Source organism: Plecotus auritus (genome assembly GCF_963455305.1).
Source record: "Plecotus auritus genome assembly, chromosome: 3".
Taxonomy (NCBI): domain Eukaryota; kingdom Metazoa; phylum Chordata; class Mammalia; order Chiroptera; family Vespertilionidae; genus Plecotus; species Plecotus auritus.
In genome coordinates this window covers 93,061,968-93,080,995 of record NC_137772.1, presented here as the reverse complement: position 1 = coordinate 93,080,995, position 19,028 = coordinate 93,061,968, and the positions used below count along the sequence as shown (strand labels likewise).

The 19,028-nt window shown below is 37.2% G+C and overlaps 1 protein-coding gene across 2 annotated transcripts in view; it reads right to left on the bottom strand.

Annotated features, from left to right (window-relative positions):
- FNDC3A (fibronectin type III domain containing 3A) overlaps positions 1 to 19,028 on the bottom strand; it is a 212,212-nt gene that overhangs the window by 66,402 nt on the left and 126,782 nt on the right. Inside the window, exons 1-2 of one of the 2 annotated variants that reach the window (XM_080659489.1) lie at positions 15,758 to 15,849; positions 11,731 to 11,807 (exon numbers count right to left, since the gene is read on the bottom strand). In XM_080659489.1, coding sequence (XP_080515615.1) covers positions 11,731 to 11,807; positions 15,758 to 15,764 — 84 coding nt within the window. In that variant the 5' untranslated portion in view covers positions 15,765 to 15,849. Of the gene's footprint in view, positions 1 to 11,730; positions 11,808 to 15,757; positions 15,850 to 19,028 lie in introns of those variants that run through there. The other variant, XM_080659488.1, reaches the window with a different exon arrangement.

The window sequence follows — 19,028 nt, the reverse complement described above, 5'->3', positions numbered from 1 at the left end:
AAGGACATATAGGAAACCCCAAAAGGATATAGGACTTTATCTCAAAAATTGGAATCCCTCTATTAAAATAGGGTCTTTACTCTCTTTAGACTTAATTGATTACTATTGAGGTATAAAAAATGGCTAATAATACCTTTCCTAAGGAAACAGAAAATAATTAAAATGTAAAGTGCTAACTTAAAGAAAAATTCAGATATTTTTAAGGAAAAACAAATTTTATTATGCTTAAAAATAGCAAATTTTATATATAAACATATATTATGTGCTTGGTAGATATATTAGAAAACATACTTATTTGGGGTACAGATAAGCCTGAAGTCAAAATAAATTACTGCTTTAGAAAGAAGATAGTTATTATTAAATAGTCCATTAAATTACCCTCCCCTGTTGATGAATTCACTGCGTTTTTTAAAAATATGATAGTTCTAGAAATGGAATGCCTTGCTTCCAGCAAAATGGATGCCTCAATCTCCCATCTTTCTACCTAATTAACTCAGTTCTGGATTCAACCTCAGACAAGTGTATATATCTGGACACAAAATCATATCTGAAGCCCTAGCTGAAGAGAATCTGGAAACTGTTCATAGCTTCTTAGCCTCTCACTTACAGAAAGGGGCATTAGAAGAAGTTTAGAATGAATTTTAAGTGGCCAAACCACAGGGTCTGTTACAATATATTACTATTACCTTTATCAACTCTCCAACTCACAAATCCCAAATGACCCCATTTCTGATAGGATTAAAGTCCATATCCTTTGACCTGGCATTCAACCTGGCTCTATAACCTATCTTCCCAGCTGTGTCTTTCTTCTACACCAAATCCCCTAAACCCTTAACTCTAGCCAAGCTGGTATACTTAAAAAACCTATTTTCATACATACATTTCTGTATCTTTCTTCTTCGCTTTGCTTTTCCTTCATCTAAAACTACATGGATCTATCTCATATATTCTTCCAAATCTACTTCTAACTTTACCTCCTCTACTCATCTATAAAACGTATTTGTTTATGAATAAAACAAAACATTGATAATTTAGGAGAGGAAAAAAGTTAGAGTGGTGTCTTTGTGGGGGCTCGTACACACAAGGGCAGACAAAGAAAACAACGAAAGTAAATTATTTAGCAAAGTGATAAATACTACGGAAATAAAAAGGGTGAATTAGCCTGGCTGGTGTGGTTCAGTTGTTGAGTGTCGCCTCATGAACCAGGCGGTCATGGTTTAATTCCTGCCCCACATGCCTGGGTTTCAGGCTTGATCCCCAGTGTGGGGTGTGCACGAGGACAGATGGATGATTCTCTCTCATCACTGATGTTCTCTCTCTCTCCCTCTCCCTTCCTCTCTGAAATCAATAAAAACATTTAAAAAAGGGTGAATTAGAAGGGGACAAGTCATAGTATAAAATAGAGTGATCAGAATAGGCCTTATTGGCAAAATGAAATTTGAAAACAGACTTGAAGAAACTGAAGGAATTAGCTATGCAGAAATCTGGAAGAGTGTTCTGGGTAGAGGGGTGAGTTAAAACAAAGCCCCTAAAGTACCGTAGAAGGGACTAGATCAGCATAAAGGAGGAGGACGAAGGACAGAAGCATATACGGTCAAAGAGATTAGGGAGTGAGGGGTACCCAGGTCAGGTAGGGCTGTATTAGCTATTAAGGACGTGGAATTCAGCATTTATTCTCAGCAAAATGGGGAACCACCACAGAATCTTGGGGGTAAAAATGATAAAAGTCAGTGATTCCTAGCCAGAGGTGATTTTGCCCCACAGATATTTGGCAGGATTGGGAGATATTTTTGGTTGTCACAATTTCGGGTTGGGGTACTACTGTCATCCTACTGGGTATAGGCCAAATGCCATGGATGATGCTAATCCTATCTAATAAAAGAGAAACATGCAAATTGACCGTACCTCTGCTGTGCCCACAAGCCACACCCACCAGCCAATCAGGAGCAAGAATGCAAATTAACTCAACAAATATGGCAGGAGCTACAGAGCTAGAGAGAGCAGGAGGCTTGGGTTGCCCCCGGCAATGGAAGAAGCCAAGCTTTCCGCCAGCCGTGGCCTCCGCTCAAGGCTACAAAGTTTCAATTATAGAAGATAAATATATCCCAACAAAAATGACGGCAGCCACGGAGCTGGAGCCAGCCAGAGGCTTGGGTTGCCCATGGTGATGGAGGAAGCCAAGCTTTCCTCCTGCCCTGGCCTGCCCTGGCCTCCGCTCAAGGCTACAAAGTTTCAATTATACTAGCTAAATAAATCCCAGATACCAGGGCCTCTGCTTGGGTCGCCAGGGGGCATGGCCGGCCTATGCCCCAAGAGAATCCTCACCCTGATCCGGGACACCTTTCAGGGCAAAACAGCCAGCCCCCAACCGGGCACCAGAACTCTATCCTATCTAATAAAAGAGTAATATGCAAACTGACCATCACTCCAACACACAAGATGGCTGTTCCCATGTGGTCAAAGATGGCTGCCCCCATGTGGACACAAGATGGCCACCACAAGATGACCAGCAGGGAGGGCAGTTGGGAGGGACCAGGCCTGCAAGGGAGGGCAGTTGTGGGTGATCAGGCCTGCAGGGGAGGGCAGTTAGGGGTGATCAGGCCAGCAGAGGAGGGAAGTTGGGGTGACCTGGCCTGCAGGGAAGGGCAGTTGGGGGGGACCAAGGCCTGCAGGGGAGGGCAGTTGGGAGGGACCAAGGCCTGCAGGGGAGGGCAGTTGGGGGGGGGCCCAGTTCTTCAGGGGAGGGCAGTTGTGGGAACCAGGCCTGCAGGGGAGGGAAGTTGGGGGGGACCAGGCCTGCAGGGGAGGGAAGTTAGGGGCAAACAGGCTGGCAGGGGAGTGGTTAGGGGGTGATCAGGCTGGCAGGCAGAAGTGGTTAGGGGCAATCAGGAAGGCAGGCAGGCGAGCAGTTGGGAGCCAGCAGTCCTGGATTGTGAGAGGGATGTCCGACTGGGCCTAAACGGGCAGTCGGACATCCCTCGAGGGGTCTCAGATTGGAGAGGGTGCAGGCTGGGCTGAGGGACACCTTCCACCCGCCCCCCATGCATGAATTTTGTGCATCAGGCCTCTAGTTACTCTATAACACAGAAGACAAACCCCTACAACAAAAAATTACCAGGACTACAATGTCTATAGTGCCAAGGTTAAGAAATCCTGATATAATCTTACATTTAATAGGGTTACTCTGGCTGTTGAATTAAGAATAGAATGTAGGGCATGGGCAAAATCAAGGAAACCATTCAGAAAACTATTGTAGTAATTTAGACAAGATATGGTAGTGGCGTGGACCAGAGTGGTAGCAGTGGAGGTGCTATATATATAGTCTGCATATATGTAAAGGTAAAACACAAAGATTAACTGATGATTCTACTGGAGAAGTGAGAAAAGAGTTTATAGAAGAATGGTCTTCTATTAATTATGATGGGGAAGGCTGTAGGGTAAGAATAAGTTATTTGGGGAAAACAGATTTGGAGTTTTTGGTTTTGGATGAGTTTGGTTAAGTTTATGAAATATCTAAGTGGAAATGTGGAGTTGGCAGCTAGATATAGTAGTTTGTAGTTCTAGAAAGATTGGGAAAGGACAATCAAGTGAGGTGGAAAGAAAACTAAGAGAGTATGGAGTTTGATGATATGTATCAAGGATAAAAGATCAATTTTGTCAAATGCTGCTGACAGGTCAAGATGAAGACTAAGAACTGGTCATTGGATTTAGCAATGTGGAAGTCATTGGGACCTTAATGAGAGAGCAGTCTTGGTGTAATCATAGGGGCAAAGCCTGACTGGAGTGGGTTTAAGAGAGAAAATGGGGAGGAGAATTAAAGAACTAATAGCACAATTTTGGAAAGTTTTTCTGCAGAGGGAAATATGGAAATTGGCTGGTGGCTGATAGTAGTGCAGTCAAGAAACTTTAAAATTTGGTTTTTTTTATTGAGAGCAATTACAACATGCTGACATACTAATAAAAATGATCCATCAGAAAGGAAGAAACTGATGATGTAGAAAAGAGAAAAGAAAAATGCTAAAAATGCTAGAGAAATGTCCTTGAACAGACAAAAGGGGACAGGATCCAGGACCCCAGTAGGGGCATTGAGCCTAAGAGTGTGTGGCTGGAGATGATAAGGTAAAGCACGTAATTCTAGATGCTCATCGAGATGTGGAGCTAGGAGACTGTGGATGGTTTCTTTAGATTGCTCTCCATGAACCCTTTCTTGGGCAGCACAATCTAACTGATGTCTCTCTCCTATCATTTCTATTGCATTTGTTTTGTATCGCTTGTTAGGTACGACACTGTAGTATTCGTTAATTTTCCCAATGCATATGTCTTACTCTATAACTTAACTCTAAGTTCTTCAAGGGACATGTATTAACTACTTAACCCTCATAACAATGCTACTAAGAGGTACTATTATCATTTCTATTTTTTAGATGGGCTAACTGAGGCACAGAAATGTTAAATAACTTGCTAAGGTTACACAGTATTTGAAGTGAGGCAATTTGGCTTCAATGCTCTTATCCACTTTATGGGTATATAGCATCCACAAGTACTTGGTCTTCTAGTTTTTGTTTTTCAAAATTTCACAACACAGATGAGTTCTCACTGGTGAAAAAAATGGCTAAACTGCTTATGAAATTAAAACCATTTTTTTTTTCTGCTGAAAAAGAACATTTAAAATACAAAGACAAGCTGGGGGAAGGGAGAATGGGGAGTTATTATTATTTGTTGTTAATCCTCACCCAAGGATATTTTTTCCCATTGATTTTTTTTTTTTTTTTTTTTTTTTTTTTAGAGAGTGTAGAAAGGAAGAAGGGAAGGGGAGAGAGAGATAGAAACATCGATGTGATAGAGACATCAACTAGGCCCAGGGATCAAATCTGCAACCCAGGTACGTGCCCTTGATTGGGATTCGAAACTGCGACACTTCGGTGCATGGGCCGACACTCTAACCATTGAGAAACACCAGCCAGGGCAGGAGTTATTGTTTAATAGGTATAGTTTCAGCTTTGCAAGATGAAAAGATGGAAGTGAAAGTACAACAGTGTGAATGTACTTAATGCCACTGAACTATATATTTAAAATGGTTATGGTAAATTTTTTGTTATATGTATTTTACCACAATTAAAAATAATAAGCCGAAACCGGTTTGGCTCAGTGGATAGAGCGTCGGCCTGCGGACTGAAGGGGTCCCGGGTTCGATTCCGGTCAAGGGCATGTACCTTGGTTGCGGGCACATCCCCAGTGGGAGGTGTGCAGGAGGCAGCTGATCGATGTTTCTCTCTCATTGATGTTTCTAGCTCTCTATCCCTCTCCCTTCCTCTCTGTAAAATATCAATAAAGTAAAAAAAAAATAAAATAAAATAAAAAAATAAAAATAATAAAAAGCTAAGATGTTGAGGGAAAAACAGGGGCAAGATGAGGACTAAGTGAGTGTGGAGACCTCAAAACTATCTGCTAAGTCCTCCAGCTGCTGAGAAATGGCCAACCATGTAGACAATTAATTTTATATTAACAGGGTACACTGATGATTAAAATAAAATCAACAAGTTGTAAAAAGGAAAAAAAAGATAAAATATAATCCAAATTAGTTTACGTAAATAAAAATTAAAACAAAGACAATGAAATATAAATCAAATGTTGATATCATAGCCTAGTCTGACCATCTAACCACACACATATGCCACGTAATTTCTAATTAGGCAAAGCCCTGTTTTCTTTCCTTGAACACAGACATAACTGAGAGGGGCTGCAGAGAAAGGTGGTTGTGTTTACTGATATTTTATACTATGTATGTGTCTTCTTCACCATACTATACAGTCCATGACAAATTTATTTTATTTATCATTTTTTCTTGGTGTAGTACACTCAGCACTTGCTCAGAAGTTTTTTTGTTGAGTGAATGATAATGAAAAGAAACAAATGTCTTCTATTAGTTTTACTAGAATGCTACTTTTCTTTCCCCCTTATAAGAACACCAAGCCCTAGCTGATTTGGCTCAGTGGGTAGAATGTTGGGCCTACAGAATGAAGGGTCCCAGGTTTGATTCCAGTCAAGGGCACATGCCTCGGTTGCGGGCTCGATCCCTAGTGGGGGGCGTGCAGGAGGCAGCCGATAAATGATTCTCTCTCATCACTGATGTTTCTATCTCTCTTTCCCTCTCCCTTCCTCTCTGAAATCAATAAAAATGTGGAAGAAAAAAAAAAAAAAAAAAAAGAACACGAAGCTAACAGGGTTCCGTGATTTCAATTCTCAAAAATTTTGCTTCCCTTCTACTCTATGGCCTTACCCTGAACCCAAACTATTCCTACTTCAAACTATTCAACAATATAGGTATTTCTGACCATTCATTCAACAGATATTTATTTTACATATCTACACACACACACACACACACGCAAGACTACATACTTCCTAGCTTTAACTATAACTCTTCATCCTACTTAAACCTCTATGTCCCCCTATCTTCCAATTTCTTATCTTACCCATCTTTTTTGGCTGATTTCTACAGGAAAGACAGAGAAGACTGAGCTCAGACTGGTTTGGAGAATCTTTCGAAAATTTACTGACCTCCATTGATGCATGCTAACATGAAGGTCAAATGCAGCTCAAAATCATAATCTGAAACTTCCCCTGATTTGATACAGGCCCTTTCCCTGCATTATGAGATCTACCCCTCCCTGTTGAGTACCCTTTAATACCATAACTACCCACAGTCCATAAAAAACAGGGGAGCCATTACAAGAAAGGCAAGAGAGAACTTTGGATGTTACCTTTCAGGAGTCCCATTCAGGCTGTCTATATTCATCCCCAAAACACCAAGTGTTGAATAAAAAGTTATGCTTTTAGTGATTGTAAGTTAGTATTATTTGCCAGTAAGTTAAGTTCCTTTGACTCCTGTCACCTTTTGCTTTCTGTTACTAACTGCTTTGTGTTTGAGTTTTACAGTTTTTGTTTCCCCATTTAATATCTTAGTTCATTCTGTTGGCACACATTTCTGCCTCTATGCAGTATGTCAAACTCTCACAAACTTTCCTTTCTTATTTGTTAAACTACAATAATAAAGCTCATTAAGGTCACGTCTAAAATTATGTTTGCAATTAGAAAAAGGGCTAAAGAAAAATATACTAAGTGTTTACAGAAAGTATCTCTGGATTACAATATTCAATGTAATTTTTTCATCTACCTTTTTATATATTTCCCAAGTTTTTCTACATAACAATCAGAAAAGTAGTTTAAGATGTACAATTGTATTTGTTATTTATCACAAAATATTTTAATTGCCTTATTTGCAAAATTAATATTCCTTTATATTTAAGCTGCTGGCGAACAATTTCATTTTGCTTTATGCATATCATTTTAATTAGCTTTAGATCTCCCTATTATATTGAACAGTAGTGGTATGGTAAACAAAATTTTTTTTAAATAATAATTTTTTAAAAATGGTGATCCATTTTTCTGATTTGATAATAAAAATTATGTGTATTACTAAAAAACTAAGTCTCACTATTCCCATTATTGTTGAGTAGAATGCTACAGTATCATAGGAGTAAGTTGCAAAGATTATAAAATAAACAATAATGTAGAACTCCTGAATAAGAATATAAAGGCTGTCTAATACAACTGGTAATTTTAATAGCAGGTCTCGGTTGTGCAAATTCTGCAAATGAGAAATATAAAACCATCTACTCCCAAAGCTACCCAATGTATGACACCTTGACTTCCAATGTTAATGAAGTTAAAATATATGCAAGAGTTAATAATGAGTTCATTTCTGAAGTGGTTCTCAACTTAATAGGGACATGGCATTAGGACAAATATCACAAATTTGAAGGTTTTATGTCCTAGGTAAACCATGATTTCTTCATAAGTTTCTTCTATTAAGTACTTTGATTAAATTTTGCTCTTAATCTTAAATTAAGATTGATTTATCTTTGGGACTTTTCGTTTTTCTTCTCTAATATACTTAATATACTCTTAGGTGTATGTATGCCACATTATTTCCTCAGTGATAGAGCTAAAAAGTCCCAACACTGGATTTTTATTTTATATGTTTCTATTGATTTCAGAGAGGAAGGGAGAGGGAGAGAGAGATCGAAATATCAATGAGAGAGAATCATTGTTTGGTTCCTTCTGCCACACCCCCTACTGGAGATCAAACCCACAACCCGGGCATGTGCCTGAAGGGGAATCGAACTGTGACCTCCTGGTTCATGGGTCGACACTCAACCACTGAACCACACCGGCCAGCCACTGGATTTTTATTTTTGCAGCCCTGTATCCTAAAAAGTTCTGACCGAACGTTTTAGGATACATATATTTGCTGAATCCCATTAGTATAAACGAAATCACATGATGATACAGCAAAAACATTATTTGACCTTCCTTGAGTTAACAACAACACATAAGGCAAGGGATGAAGGTGATTAAACCTGATGCCATGAGGAGAAATCAGTGCTAAAGTCTGAAAGTAGACTACAGATAGCTATTTATAGGCTTAGTATATGTGCTATGTGGCTCCTGCTGAGCCATATACAACCTAAACTTTATTATAGCCACCTATGTGTCTTAACATTTGGTTCAATTCCTAGCTTCTAAATTTGCTATATAACTATGTTTGCTTATATGTCAAGACTTGGATAATTATCAAGTGCTTAGCTGTGCTAGAACTAATAAGTATTTTCTAAAATCAGAAATTGAGCCAAAACCGGTTTGGCTCGGTGGATAGAGCGTCAGCCTGCGGACTGAAAGGTCCCAGGTTCGATTCCGGTCAAAGGCATGTAACTTGGTTGCAGGCACATCCCCAGTAGGAGGTGTGCAGGAGGCAGCTGATCGATGTTTCTCTCTCATCGATGTTTCTAGCTCTCTATCCCTCTTCCTTCCTCTCTGTAAAAAATCAATAAAATATATTAAAAAAAAAAAAAAAGAAATTGCATTTTCACAGTGATGTCAAAATGCTAGCTAGAATCCATTCTTACATAGTGGATGGATACTTATATTATTTCAATCATTATAAGACTAGATTTTTGTCTTTGGATTACCCTGTGTAATGAAAAATGATACACTTCCTAGAGATGATCTTAAATTAAGACTGATAGTAGTAGCCCACTAGCCTCACATAATCCTTCTAGTAAGATTACTGTTAAAAGCTCATTCACTTATTTGACAAATATTTATAAAACACTACTATATTCTAGTTACCACAGAACAAAAATAATTAAAAGGCACCTCTTAGCCTCAAGAAACTTAAAATCCCGTAAGAGGGAAAAAAATGTACATCATAATACTAGGTGGTGTGTAAATACATAACCAAGAAGTGTGTAAATACATAACCTAGGTCTTCAAGGATGGGTAGAATTTCAAGAGAGAAATGAGGGAATGAATAACATGCCCCAGGTAAAAGCATTAACAAAACCATGGAGAAAGGAAAACATCAAGTGAGTATGTGAGTAATCATATTTGGCTGCAAAAAGGGATGTGATTAGACCTATCAAGAGAAGGGTAGGGCAGAACTGTGTAAGGCTTTATGTCAAGAAATCTAGACTTCCTTGAGTGAACAAGCCAACTACAGGCTCTTTATGATAACAAGTGAAATGTTCAAAGTAATATGGGAAGATTATTTTAGTGGCTCTTGGCCTAAAGATATAGAACCTCACACCTTGGATGATTATTTGATTAATTTATAAGTATTTACTGAGCCTCTACTATATAACAAGCACTGTGGTCGGCACTGAGGAAATAAAGATGAGTAAGATTGCTTATCTGGTCCTGTTACCTCTCTGACCTCATTACTTACCATTTTCTGCTTTGAGTACTCAGTCTAGCCACTGTAGTCTCCTTGCTGTCCCTGTTCCCAGAATCCTCTTCCCCCAAATAAATGCATGACCATCTTAAATCTGCCCTTCAAGATTGGGTTCAAATGTCACCTTTCCAATGAGACCTAGTCTGATCACCCTATTTTTTAAAATGTAACCAATTCTATTTCTTTCTTTTCCTTCCCATATCACTCATCAAGTAATACATTATATGATTTATCCATTTATTATGCTTGTTGCTGTTTCTCCTCACAAGAATGTAAACTACAGAGGGACATAAGTCTTCGCCTCTTTTATTCATGGATATATCCTAAGCACCTAGCAGAGTGCCTGGCATGTGTGAGCCTCAATACATTTTACTGTTGAATAGGGGAACTGTAATAATTCATAATCTTCTTAGGAAAGATAATTTATTAACTAAACAGTGTGATTCATTCACTGAAAGAGGGATCACAATGTGCCATGAGAACCCAAAAGCACAGGCACCTGGAAAGGTTCAAGGAAGGAAAGCTACTTCTAGGAGGTCATAAATGAGAAGGGCAAGACTTTGCCATAAAAACAAAAAGTACTGTTAGCTGAGAACACAGCAGGATACCTTATAATTATACCAAAATAATTTGTCTTAATCATCTTTCTGTCACTAGTACCCAATACAGAACTTGGCACACAGCATCATTCAATACGTTTGTTGAAACAGGTCTGGTCTTATATAAGTGGAGAAAGGTCTGCAAAGAAGCAACCAGAGAAGTAGAAAGAATCAGAATAGCATTATGTCAAGGAAATCTGGAGTCACCCATATCAATGGTGTCAAATGTAAAGAGGTCAAAGAAGATCAAGCTCGAAAAATGCCTCTGGGGTTGGTACATAGCAAAGCAGATTTAGTTAGGTAATAGGCAGAATGGACACTACAATAAATTAAGGAGTCAGTGTGTTAAACAAAAGTAGAGATAGCAGAATATTTTTCTGAAAAGCTTACAAAGTACTTTCAAATATGCTATCATCTCACCTTACAGTGAAGACAATGAGATTCAAGGAAATTGATATGTCAAAGGCCATGCGGCTAGCCAGGTTTTAAAATAAGATATGGATCTAGCTTTTCTGACTCTAATTTTCATACTGCTTCCATTCTCCCCACAAGCATGGTCTTTTTTTCTGCTGCCATTCATATAGTGGTGGGCTTCATAGAGTGGGCAATGAATCCACTACAATAGCCAACCAATATTCTGGCATGATTAGGAAGTAAATAAGAGGGCCTGAAGAAAATATCAAATATAAATTCATTGCTAGGAAAAGAAACTTTGTACTTCCAAAAAGACTTTAGGAATGAGTACAAATTACACAGAATCTTAGTAGCAGAATATACCGAACACCTGCAGTATATTATAGTTTAATTCAGTTTGACTGTGTAAGTTAGTTAGTTATACTTTATTCTTTAAGTGAGAAATTCCCAACTGGTGTGCAGGGAAGCCTTACAGGTGTGTGATAATATTGATCCCCTTAGTCCTTAGAGTTGCAGGTTTACAGGCCTCAATTCTCTTCGATTTACTATAATGTGCCATACAGTTATTACGGGTATCTGTGAGCCACTGTATGAATAAGGTTGGAAGCATATCTTGGGTTACTTCTAAGCAAATAATTAATTTTAAAAATGTTAGTGTAGGTACCTTTTAACCTTTATAGTACTTACATTATTCACATATTCAGGGAACAAAACTCTAGAATTTATTCTCTATTATAATTCAATACCCAAAGAAAAACTAAATGATGAGTGCTACCAATTTAATTTTTTTCTCCTTTCCAAATACACCAAATGTACTAAAGTACTTGAAACAAATTTACAAAAGATACGCTGTACTGGGAAATTAAAGTAACATTATGATCTCTATTATATAGGTATTAAAAGAAAAATAACATAAAAACATACCTGTGGGGCATACCCAGGAGGCACGTAAATAGGAGGCACAGAACCATTTGGAGACATCATTGGAACCTGAGCAGGACCTGAATGGGCCACAGAAATGATGTATTAATCCAGGATTACTTAGCAAGCTAAAGTTGAAAACAATTTGAATTACACCTGAATATTTCATCTAAACTAAACACTCAAACTAATAGGGACTATATAACTATAAAAAGAAACTCAGATGATTCATGTGTTATAAAATATGAAACTTTATCTTATAAAGTGCACTGAGTGCTTTACCTGCAGCTGTGTTTCTCAAACTTGTCTGGTGATCATAATAGTCACCAGAGAAACTTTTAAAAATACAGATTTCCAGGCTCTCTTAGAGATTTTTATTTAGTATGCTTATAGTAAATGGGAGTCTTGAATCAGTATATTTACTTTATAAATATCCCAGGTGACTCATTATTGTGCAAATTTAGAAATACTGACCTAGAGGAAAATAAGACCAAAATTTGCATATAAAATAAATGAAAGATAAAAAAGGCAAAATTCTGAAAAGCAATAGGAAAAATCAAGAATAACTCAAGAAGAAAAAACAATAAAAGGAAGAATAGTTAGGAATTTGGAACTTGCTTTGTTAGGGTTAAATAAGCCTCTTGTGTAATGTGTAAGCCATGTCTGTGGGGGCCTGAGAACAAATAAAAACACAATACATGTATTTTTAGTCACAGAAAAAGGTTTTTGTTTCTTACACTGAGAAGTTCTTAAAAAAAAAAAGACAAAAAAAGAAAATTCAGCTTGTTTTATTCTATGTTTCCTTTCATTTTTATAGTGTTATCTTTTCCAAACAACTTTTATAAATATTATATCTTGTTTACCTTTTCTCTTAACCTTTCTGAGATAAAATAGGCACTTTGGAAGGTGTGTTTTATTCTTTCTAGGAACTAAAATGTTACTGGGTTTATTTAACTTAAAAAGAAAATCTCACCTTCAGATCCCCTTTTCCTGGTAACTTTAGACTGCATTGTCCCGTCACCCAATGGTTTTAATAACTTGAAATGAAACTTTCTCAAAGAGCCTTACTCATTTCTAAGGAAAGAGAGGTACCCAAGAGTCTGATGAAGAACGTAATGGGGAAATAGTTCCTTTTATATGTAGAATTTCAACCTGCAGTACATATAATGGATCTCAGTTATAAAAGAAATAAAAGAGGAAAAACTTAATTATAGGGCAGAAAAGAAACAAATTTCACGGGTAACATTATACATAACTCAGAAAAACAAAATAAAGAGCATGAAGGTTGCCAGCAATTCCATAGATAGCTACATTCCTTTTTCTAAGGAAGGAGAAGGGGTAAGGATCAAACAACAAAGTGGTAGTGCGAGTAGGAAAAGGGAGATGGGAGATAGGGAAAGAAACTGAAAGGAGAATGTAGGAAAAAAGGGGATCCAGGAAAGGAAATACTAAACAGTGGAAAGGAAAAAGAGGGGAGAGGTGAGAAGGGAGGGCAGGGGACAAGATAAAGGCAAAAAGGGAGAGAGGAAGGGAGGGGCAAAGGAGGAGAAACAACAAGAGAATAGGGAGGGTAAAGGAGAGGACAGGAAGAGAATGCAGAGAGGCTGGAAGGGAAGGAGAGAAGGGGAGAGTAAAGAAAAGGAATAGGAGAAAGGGAAGAGAAGGGGTAGGGAAGGAAGAGAGTAGGGAAAACACTCAAGTAGTTAAGAGGAAGTATGGAGTGCATGTGTATGCATGGGGGGGGGGGCAGACTACCAAATTATGCTATGTAATAGATGATTATAAAAATAACTTTTCAATAAAATACTCTTTCCATTCAAAACTAGTCCACTAAATACATGAAGTTGTTCAGAATATTATCTTACAATATCTAATTTTATATAGCTAATACTAACTTACTGTGTGCCAGGCCTTTTATGTATTTTTTTTCTCTTCATACTTATTCTATTAGGGAAATATTATTACTCTCATTTTCCTGATGTGGAAATTAAGGCAGAGAGGTTAAGCTTACCTAAGTGGTAAAATTAGCATACAAAACCAGGCCGTTTCATTTCTAAGGATATAGTTCAATTACATATTCAGGAAATACTAAAATAAAATATTATGCATTACTGGTAACTAATGTAATTTGAGACTTAAGCATGCTATGATGCTTCTAATGCTTCTCAGAAAAGTTAAGGCCTCATTATCTTTATATTCTTGAAAAAGAAAGGAAAAACAAATTTTTCTGAAATTTAAGACATTACTTATTTACTAAACAAAATTTGTGAGATGCTTTATAACTCTAGGCAAGAAAGGCTTCATCTAAAACTCACCTATTAACTTCTATATGCTGGACTCAAAAGAAAATGAGAACAGTTTTAAACTAATGCTGGTTTACTTCTGAATCCTGAGAGTTGGCTTAGACAGATATTATTAATTATATGTGAAATTTAGCTGGGAACGAGAAAGAGAATTCCTTGAAAATTTTGTTTGAAATCTTAATAAAGGAATTTAACATTTATTGAGTTTCTACTACTGTATATATGCCATGGATTGTGATTCCTTTCACATGTTGTCAAATTTAATCCTTGTATCAAGTCATCAGTATACTGTTTTTTTTTTTTCTTCTTAGTATAAGAGTAAAAAAGTTACTTCTGATTAAATTTAAACCTGTAAAACTACATAACTACTTTGGGTTGCCCTTCTCTAGCTAAAAACATCAATATGTAAATACTATGTGGTTATAATTCAAACAATATTATACTTTGAAAGCTGTCAAATAGTTTGTAATTTAGTAATATGAAATTCTACTTTAGCCTTTAATTATATTTAAGTGTGATACTGAAAACAGAATAAAACAAACCCAACCCAAAATAAACCAGTAGTAAATATATTATTAATTGCAGTCCTGGAATAATGATTAACTAATTTCCCTAGGAAGTAATAATTTCACTCTAGCAAGTAAATTTCCTTATCCTGAGTAGAAATGGTGCATGATTAGCTTTTAAAGAGGCAATTCAGGGGTACTACATTTATATCTAAAATACTGGTGTGAAGTAACACTGAACTTTACATAAAACTACCATTGTGTAAATACAAGTACTGATGTTTCGAACTACAATATTTACATTTCTGTTGCTATTCCTGACTATAGTAGCAAAGTCCTAAAACCTTACATACTTGATACAAATGTTTGATTACCTCCTTAGTACAATAATACTTTTTAATGTAGGAAGTACTAAAAGATTAACTACAAACTCTAATTAAAAGCAGTGAGGGGAATTTTATTCCAATGAAGAAAGCTAAAAGTGTTACAGATTGTACCATTAAATGCATATCTGCATGAGTAGCTATATCTGAATAACCCGTAGATACACCCAGCAGCTTCTGAATGATCTACATGATTTTAGCAAAATCTGTCCCAAGTCATAGAGCTATTGATTATTTTTAAGGGCATATTTCTTAATTCAAAATCTTGCAGAAGAAACATTTTTATTCACCTATCGTCTTAAGAAATTTGAGAGCCCCCTCACCTCAATTCCTTAAAAGTGCCATCATTGACTTATTAAAGGTGATATATCATCTAGTATAAGTAAAATTCTATTTTATTAGCATACGTTCACATTTGAGTTCTTTTAAAAGAATGTACAAATATTTCTGAGTTTAAATTTTTAAAATGAAACGAGCTGCTGATGTGTTACACATTCTCTTTATAAGCAAGCTTTCACAATGGCTTCCAAATAATCTGATGCCAATGTTCAGATTTCAGTTGTAAAAACGAAAAACCTACTGAGATAAAAACGCTGGAAAGAAATATTCTGTGGAATATAAAATCAGCCCAACTCTAGAGTCTTATCTTTTATAACTACGTGGCAACAATTTAAAATATTTTTATAGCGATAGGTTTGGCAGCTACTGAAACACACACACACACACACACACACACACACACACACACACACACACACACACACACTTTAGCTTAATACAGCACTTCCTATGCTTTAAAATAAAAACAGAATGTTCGAAAACAGTCAGCAAATCTTACCACTCATTTTGTTTTTACAGTAGCAGCAGGGAACAAGAAAATCCAACAAGGAAACAGCGTAGTACACGTTAACAGTTTTAATTGGAGAACGGTTCGCTTTCCCCCCCCCACCAAAGCTGAGGAAGAGCCTTTGACCGAGTCACGTGACGCTATCACGTGACCTGCAGTTAACCGCGGAAAGGAAAGAAGGAAAAGCAACCGTTCCAGTAGGCAGCGTTTCGGATATAGTAAATGATTAAATGATTTCTCCTATCGCTGCCTTGAATTTGACCATCTTTCAGACTCCCTTATGAGCCAACTCAAACACTCATTAAAATACACGTACTAAAATATTTGATGTAAAACGATTCTCTTTGTTTACGTGCTACTCCGCCAATATCCCAGGCACAATCTTCTAATTCAAATTTTATTATCCAGCCTGCGCTTTTCCTTTAGAAAGTTTAGGATACTATAACATTAATTTAGAAGATTCACTGTGGAATATCTTTGTGTAACTTGATCCACACTCCATACTCGGCCCTTAAAAATGCCCATAATGAATTGACTAAGAACATAAGCTTGATCAATGTAGTCCCCAAAGGTGGGATTTATGTTTCAGGCTGGTATTTACCCCTGAAGCTAATAATAACGGCTACTACTTTTATTGCTGGTTTTCTTTTCTTTTCCTCTCTTTCTTTAAAATTTAAGATTTACCCTGGATTTTAATATGGGTATTTGGTGGATGGCATTTTTACTCATATCTGTGAAATCTGCAAAGATAGATCATGGGTTTAGGCTTAGAGCACTTTATCCAGGCACAGTTAGAGACCAGGAAGGAGACCAAAGATTACAAGAGAGGGGAAGAAGCCTGTAAAAACTTTTGGAGGCCTTTTCATCACTTTATGGTGATATGTTAGTTAAAGAAATGTATTAATAGCTAACACAAATATACAGGTAACAATAATTATTACGATTTGTAACAAGCTGTAGAGTGGAAAGAAAATGAATTTTGGTATAAAAAGATAAGTTTTAATAACAGCTTCCATATTTATTAGCAAGGCAATTTATTCTTCTAATATGCTTCCTACTGCAAAAAGGTTAAAATAACCTCATAGTATTGTAAGAATCATATTTGATAAATTTAAAGTACTAAGTATGGTTGGCACTGCTCAATAAATGATAGTTAATATACGTAAAAGTATGATCACTATTCCCCGTCCCCCCACCCCCAAATAAAAGTTATATAATGCAGAATATATACCAGGCATCACCAGGAGTGTTTTACATGTGTTAACCCACGTAATCCTCACAATAAGTAAAGTAGGCATCAGGCAGGCAAAGAAACTAAATGCAGTTAGGTAATATGCTAAGGGCACACAATGAAGAAAATCCAGTATATAAGGCTATATTAAACAGTTAACCATGTTCAAAAGGCCAGTGACCAAAATAAGTGAACAAGAACTGGCAAGGGATAACTTGATGTCAATAAATACATGACACTCCAGAGGAGATAAGACCTTAAAAGACCATTCTCACACACGGGGAAGGATAATTGTTGACTTCTGAGTTCCCACTAAAAGGCAAGGCTGGCCTGAAATATTGGACTCAGCCTCAGTAATTCCAACCATGCCTCTGATCTTCAGTCCCTAAACAAAAAGCAAGCCCCTGCAAGCCCACTTCCTCATTTTGGCTGTGTTCTCACACAGCTGTGTTTCCATTTCTTTCTTTTTAAAAAACATTTAATTTTTATTGTTGACAGTATGACAGATGTCCCCATTTCTCCCTTTTGCCCCCTGTCACCCACTGGTTACCTTTTCAATTGTGCTCAGTAGAACCTTTCCCCCACTATAAATTCCCTTATGTTCTCAATATTTTCACAGAACACCTGTTCATGTACTCCCCTTAAAGGAAACATGGCTCTTCTCTAGGACAGTTTTTCTAGCAGCCCTGGGAGCAGAGACCTCCCTTTCTCTTCTGAGGCAGTCTCCAGATACCCCAAGGCTGCTTCCCCATTACCACTGTTGTTCCCATTTCATGCTAAAGTTTCTTTTTCCTTGAGGTTATACCGTATGAGTATGTTACCTTCTACTCCATCTAACTGATGTCATGCTCAGTCCTCACTGAGAACTTTGGCACTATTTCACAGTTCTCAAAAACCTAGCCTCAAACTTTCTTGAACTCTTCTCTTTCATTCTGTTTTTAGTAACCCATGTTCAAAGACACATCCTGAAACTTTCACTTAGAATTCCACTCTCATGTTAGAAATCTTAAAGTTTCATGAACAAAATAAACTGATGAACAAAATAGATCCAGAAACATAGAAGTATGGGACAGACTGACAAATCTCAGAAGGAAAGCAGGGGTGGATAGAGAGTGATTAACTGGGGTACTTATATGCAAAGCCCATGGACACAGACAATAGTGCAGAATGAAGGCCTGGGAGAGGTGGGTGCGCAGTGGAAGGGGTCAATGGGGGAAAAAAGGACATCTGTAATACTTTCAACAATAAAGATACATTTTTAAAAAGTTTAATGTTTTAGTCTCTGGCCACCATATCTATCTTTCATCTCTCCAGTTCTCTTCTACATTTGTTTTTTCTCATAATGATTTCCCCTTTCTTTTGATTCAACACTGCCTTCATAGACTGATTTTCTTTCCCATCCTCTCCCCTGAAAAATCCCTAAATTCAATCAATCAGATAATTACCTTCCCTTCTCTTAGACCTGAACTGTATAAATCAAATAACACTCAGGACCTAGCTGGTTTGGCTCAATGGAAAGGGTGCCAGCCTGTGGACCAGAGAGTCCTGGGTTCGATTCTTGTCAAAGGCACACGCCTGGGTTTGGGGCTCGAACCCCAGTAGGGGGCATGCAGGAGGCAACCAATCAATGATTCTCTCCATCATTGATGCTTCTTTCTCTCTCTCCTGCTCCCTTCCTCTCTGAAGTCAATAAAAATATATTTAAAAAACAGCACTCAGACTGTCATGCTTATAAATTTAGTTATCTAGAACTTCAACTCAGCAGTCAGTATTGCTCAGGAATTCTTTCAGGAATTTATCAATGATTAATAATGATCCTATTTTCTAGAGAGATTATCAGAGATCCTCACTACTCTTTCAAGACCTTCCCCAAACTGACCTCATCCACTATCTCAGCATAAAATTGGACCCTTTCAATGTTATTTTCAGAATTATTGTTCCTTCACTAGGTCAAAGCTATCTCTCCACATCTACACTTGTTATTACCTCCACCACTTTCTTTTCTATCGGTCTTTGCTTTATTGGTCATTT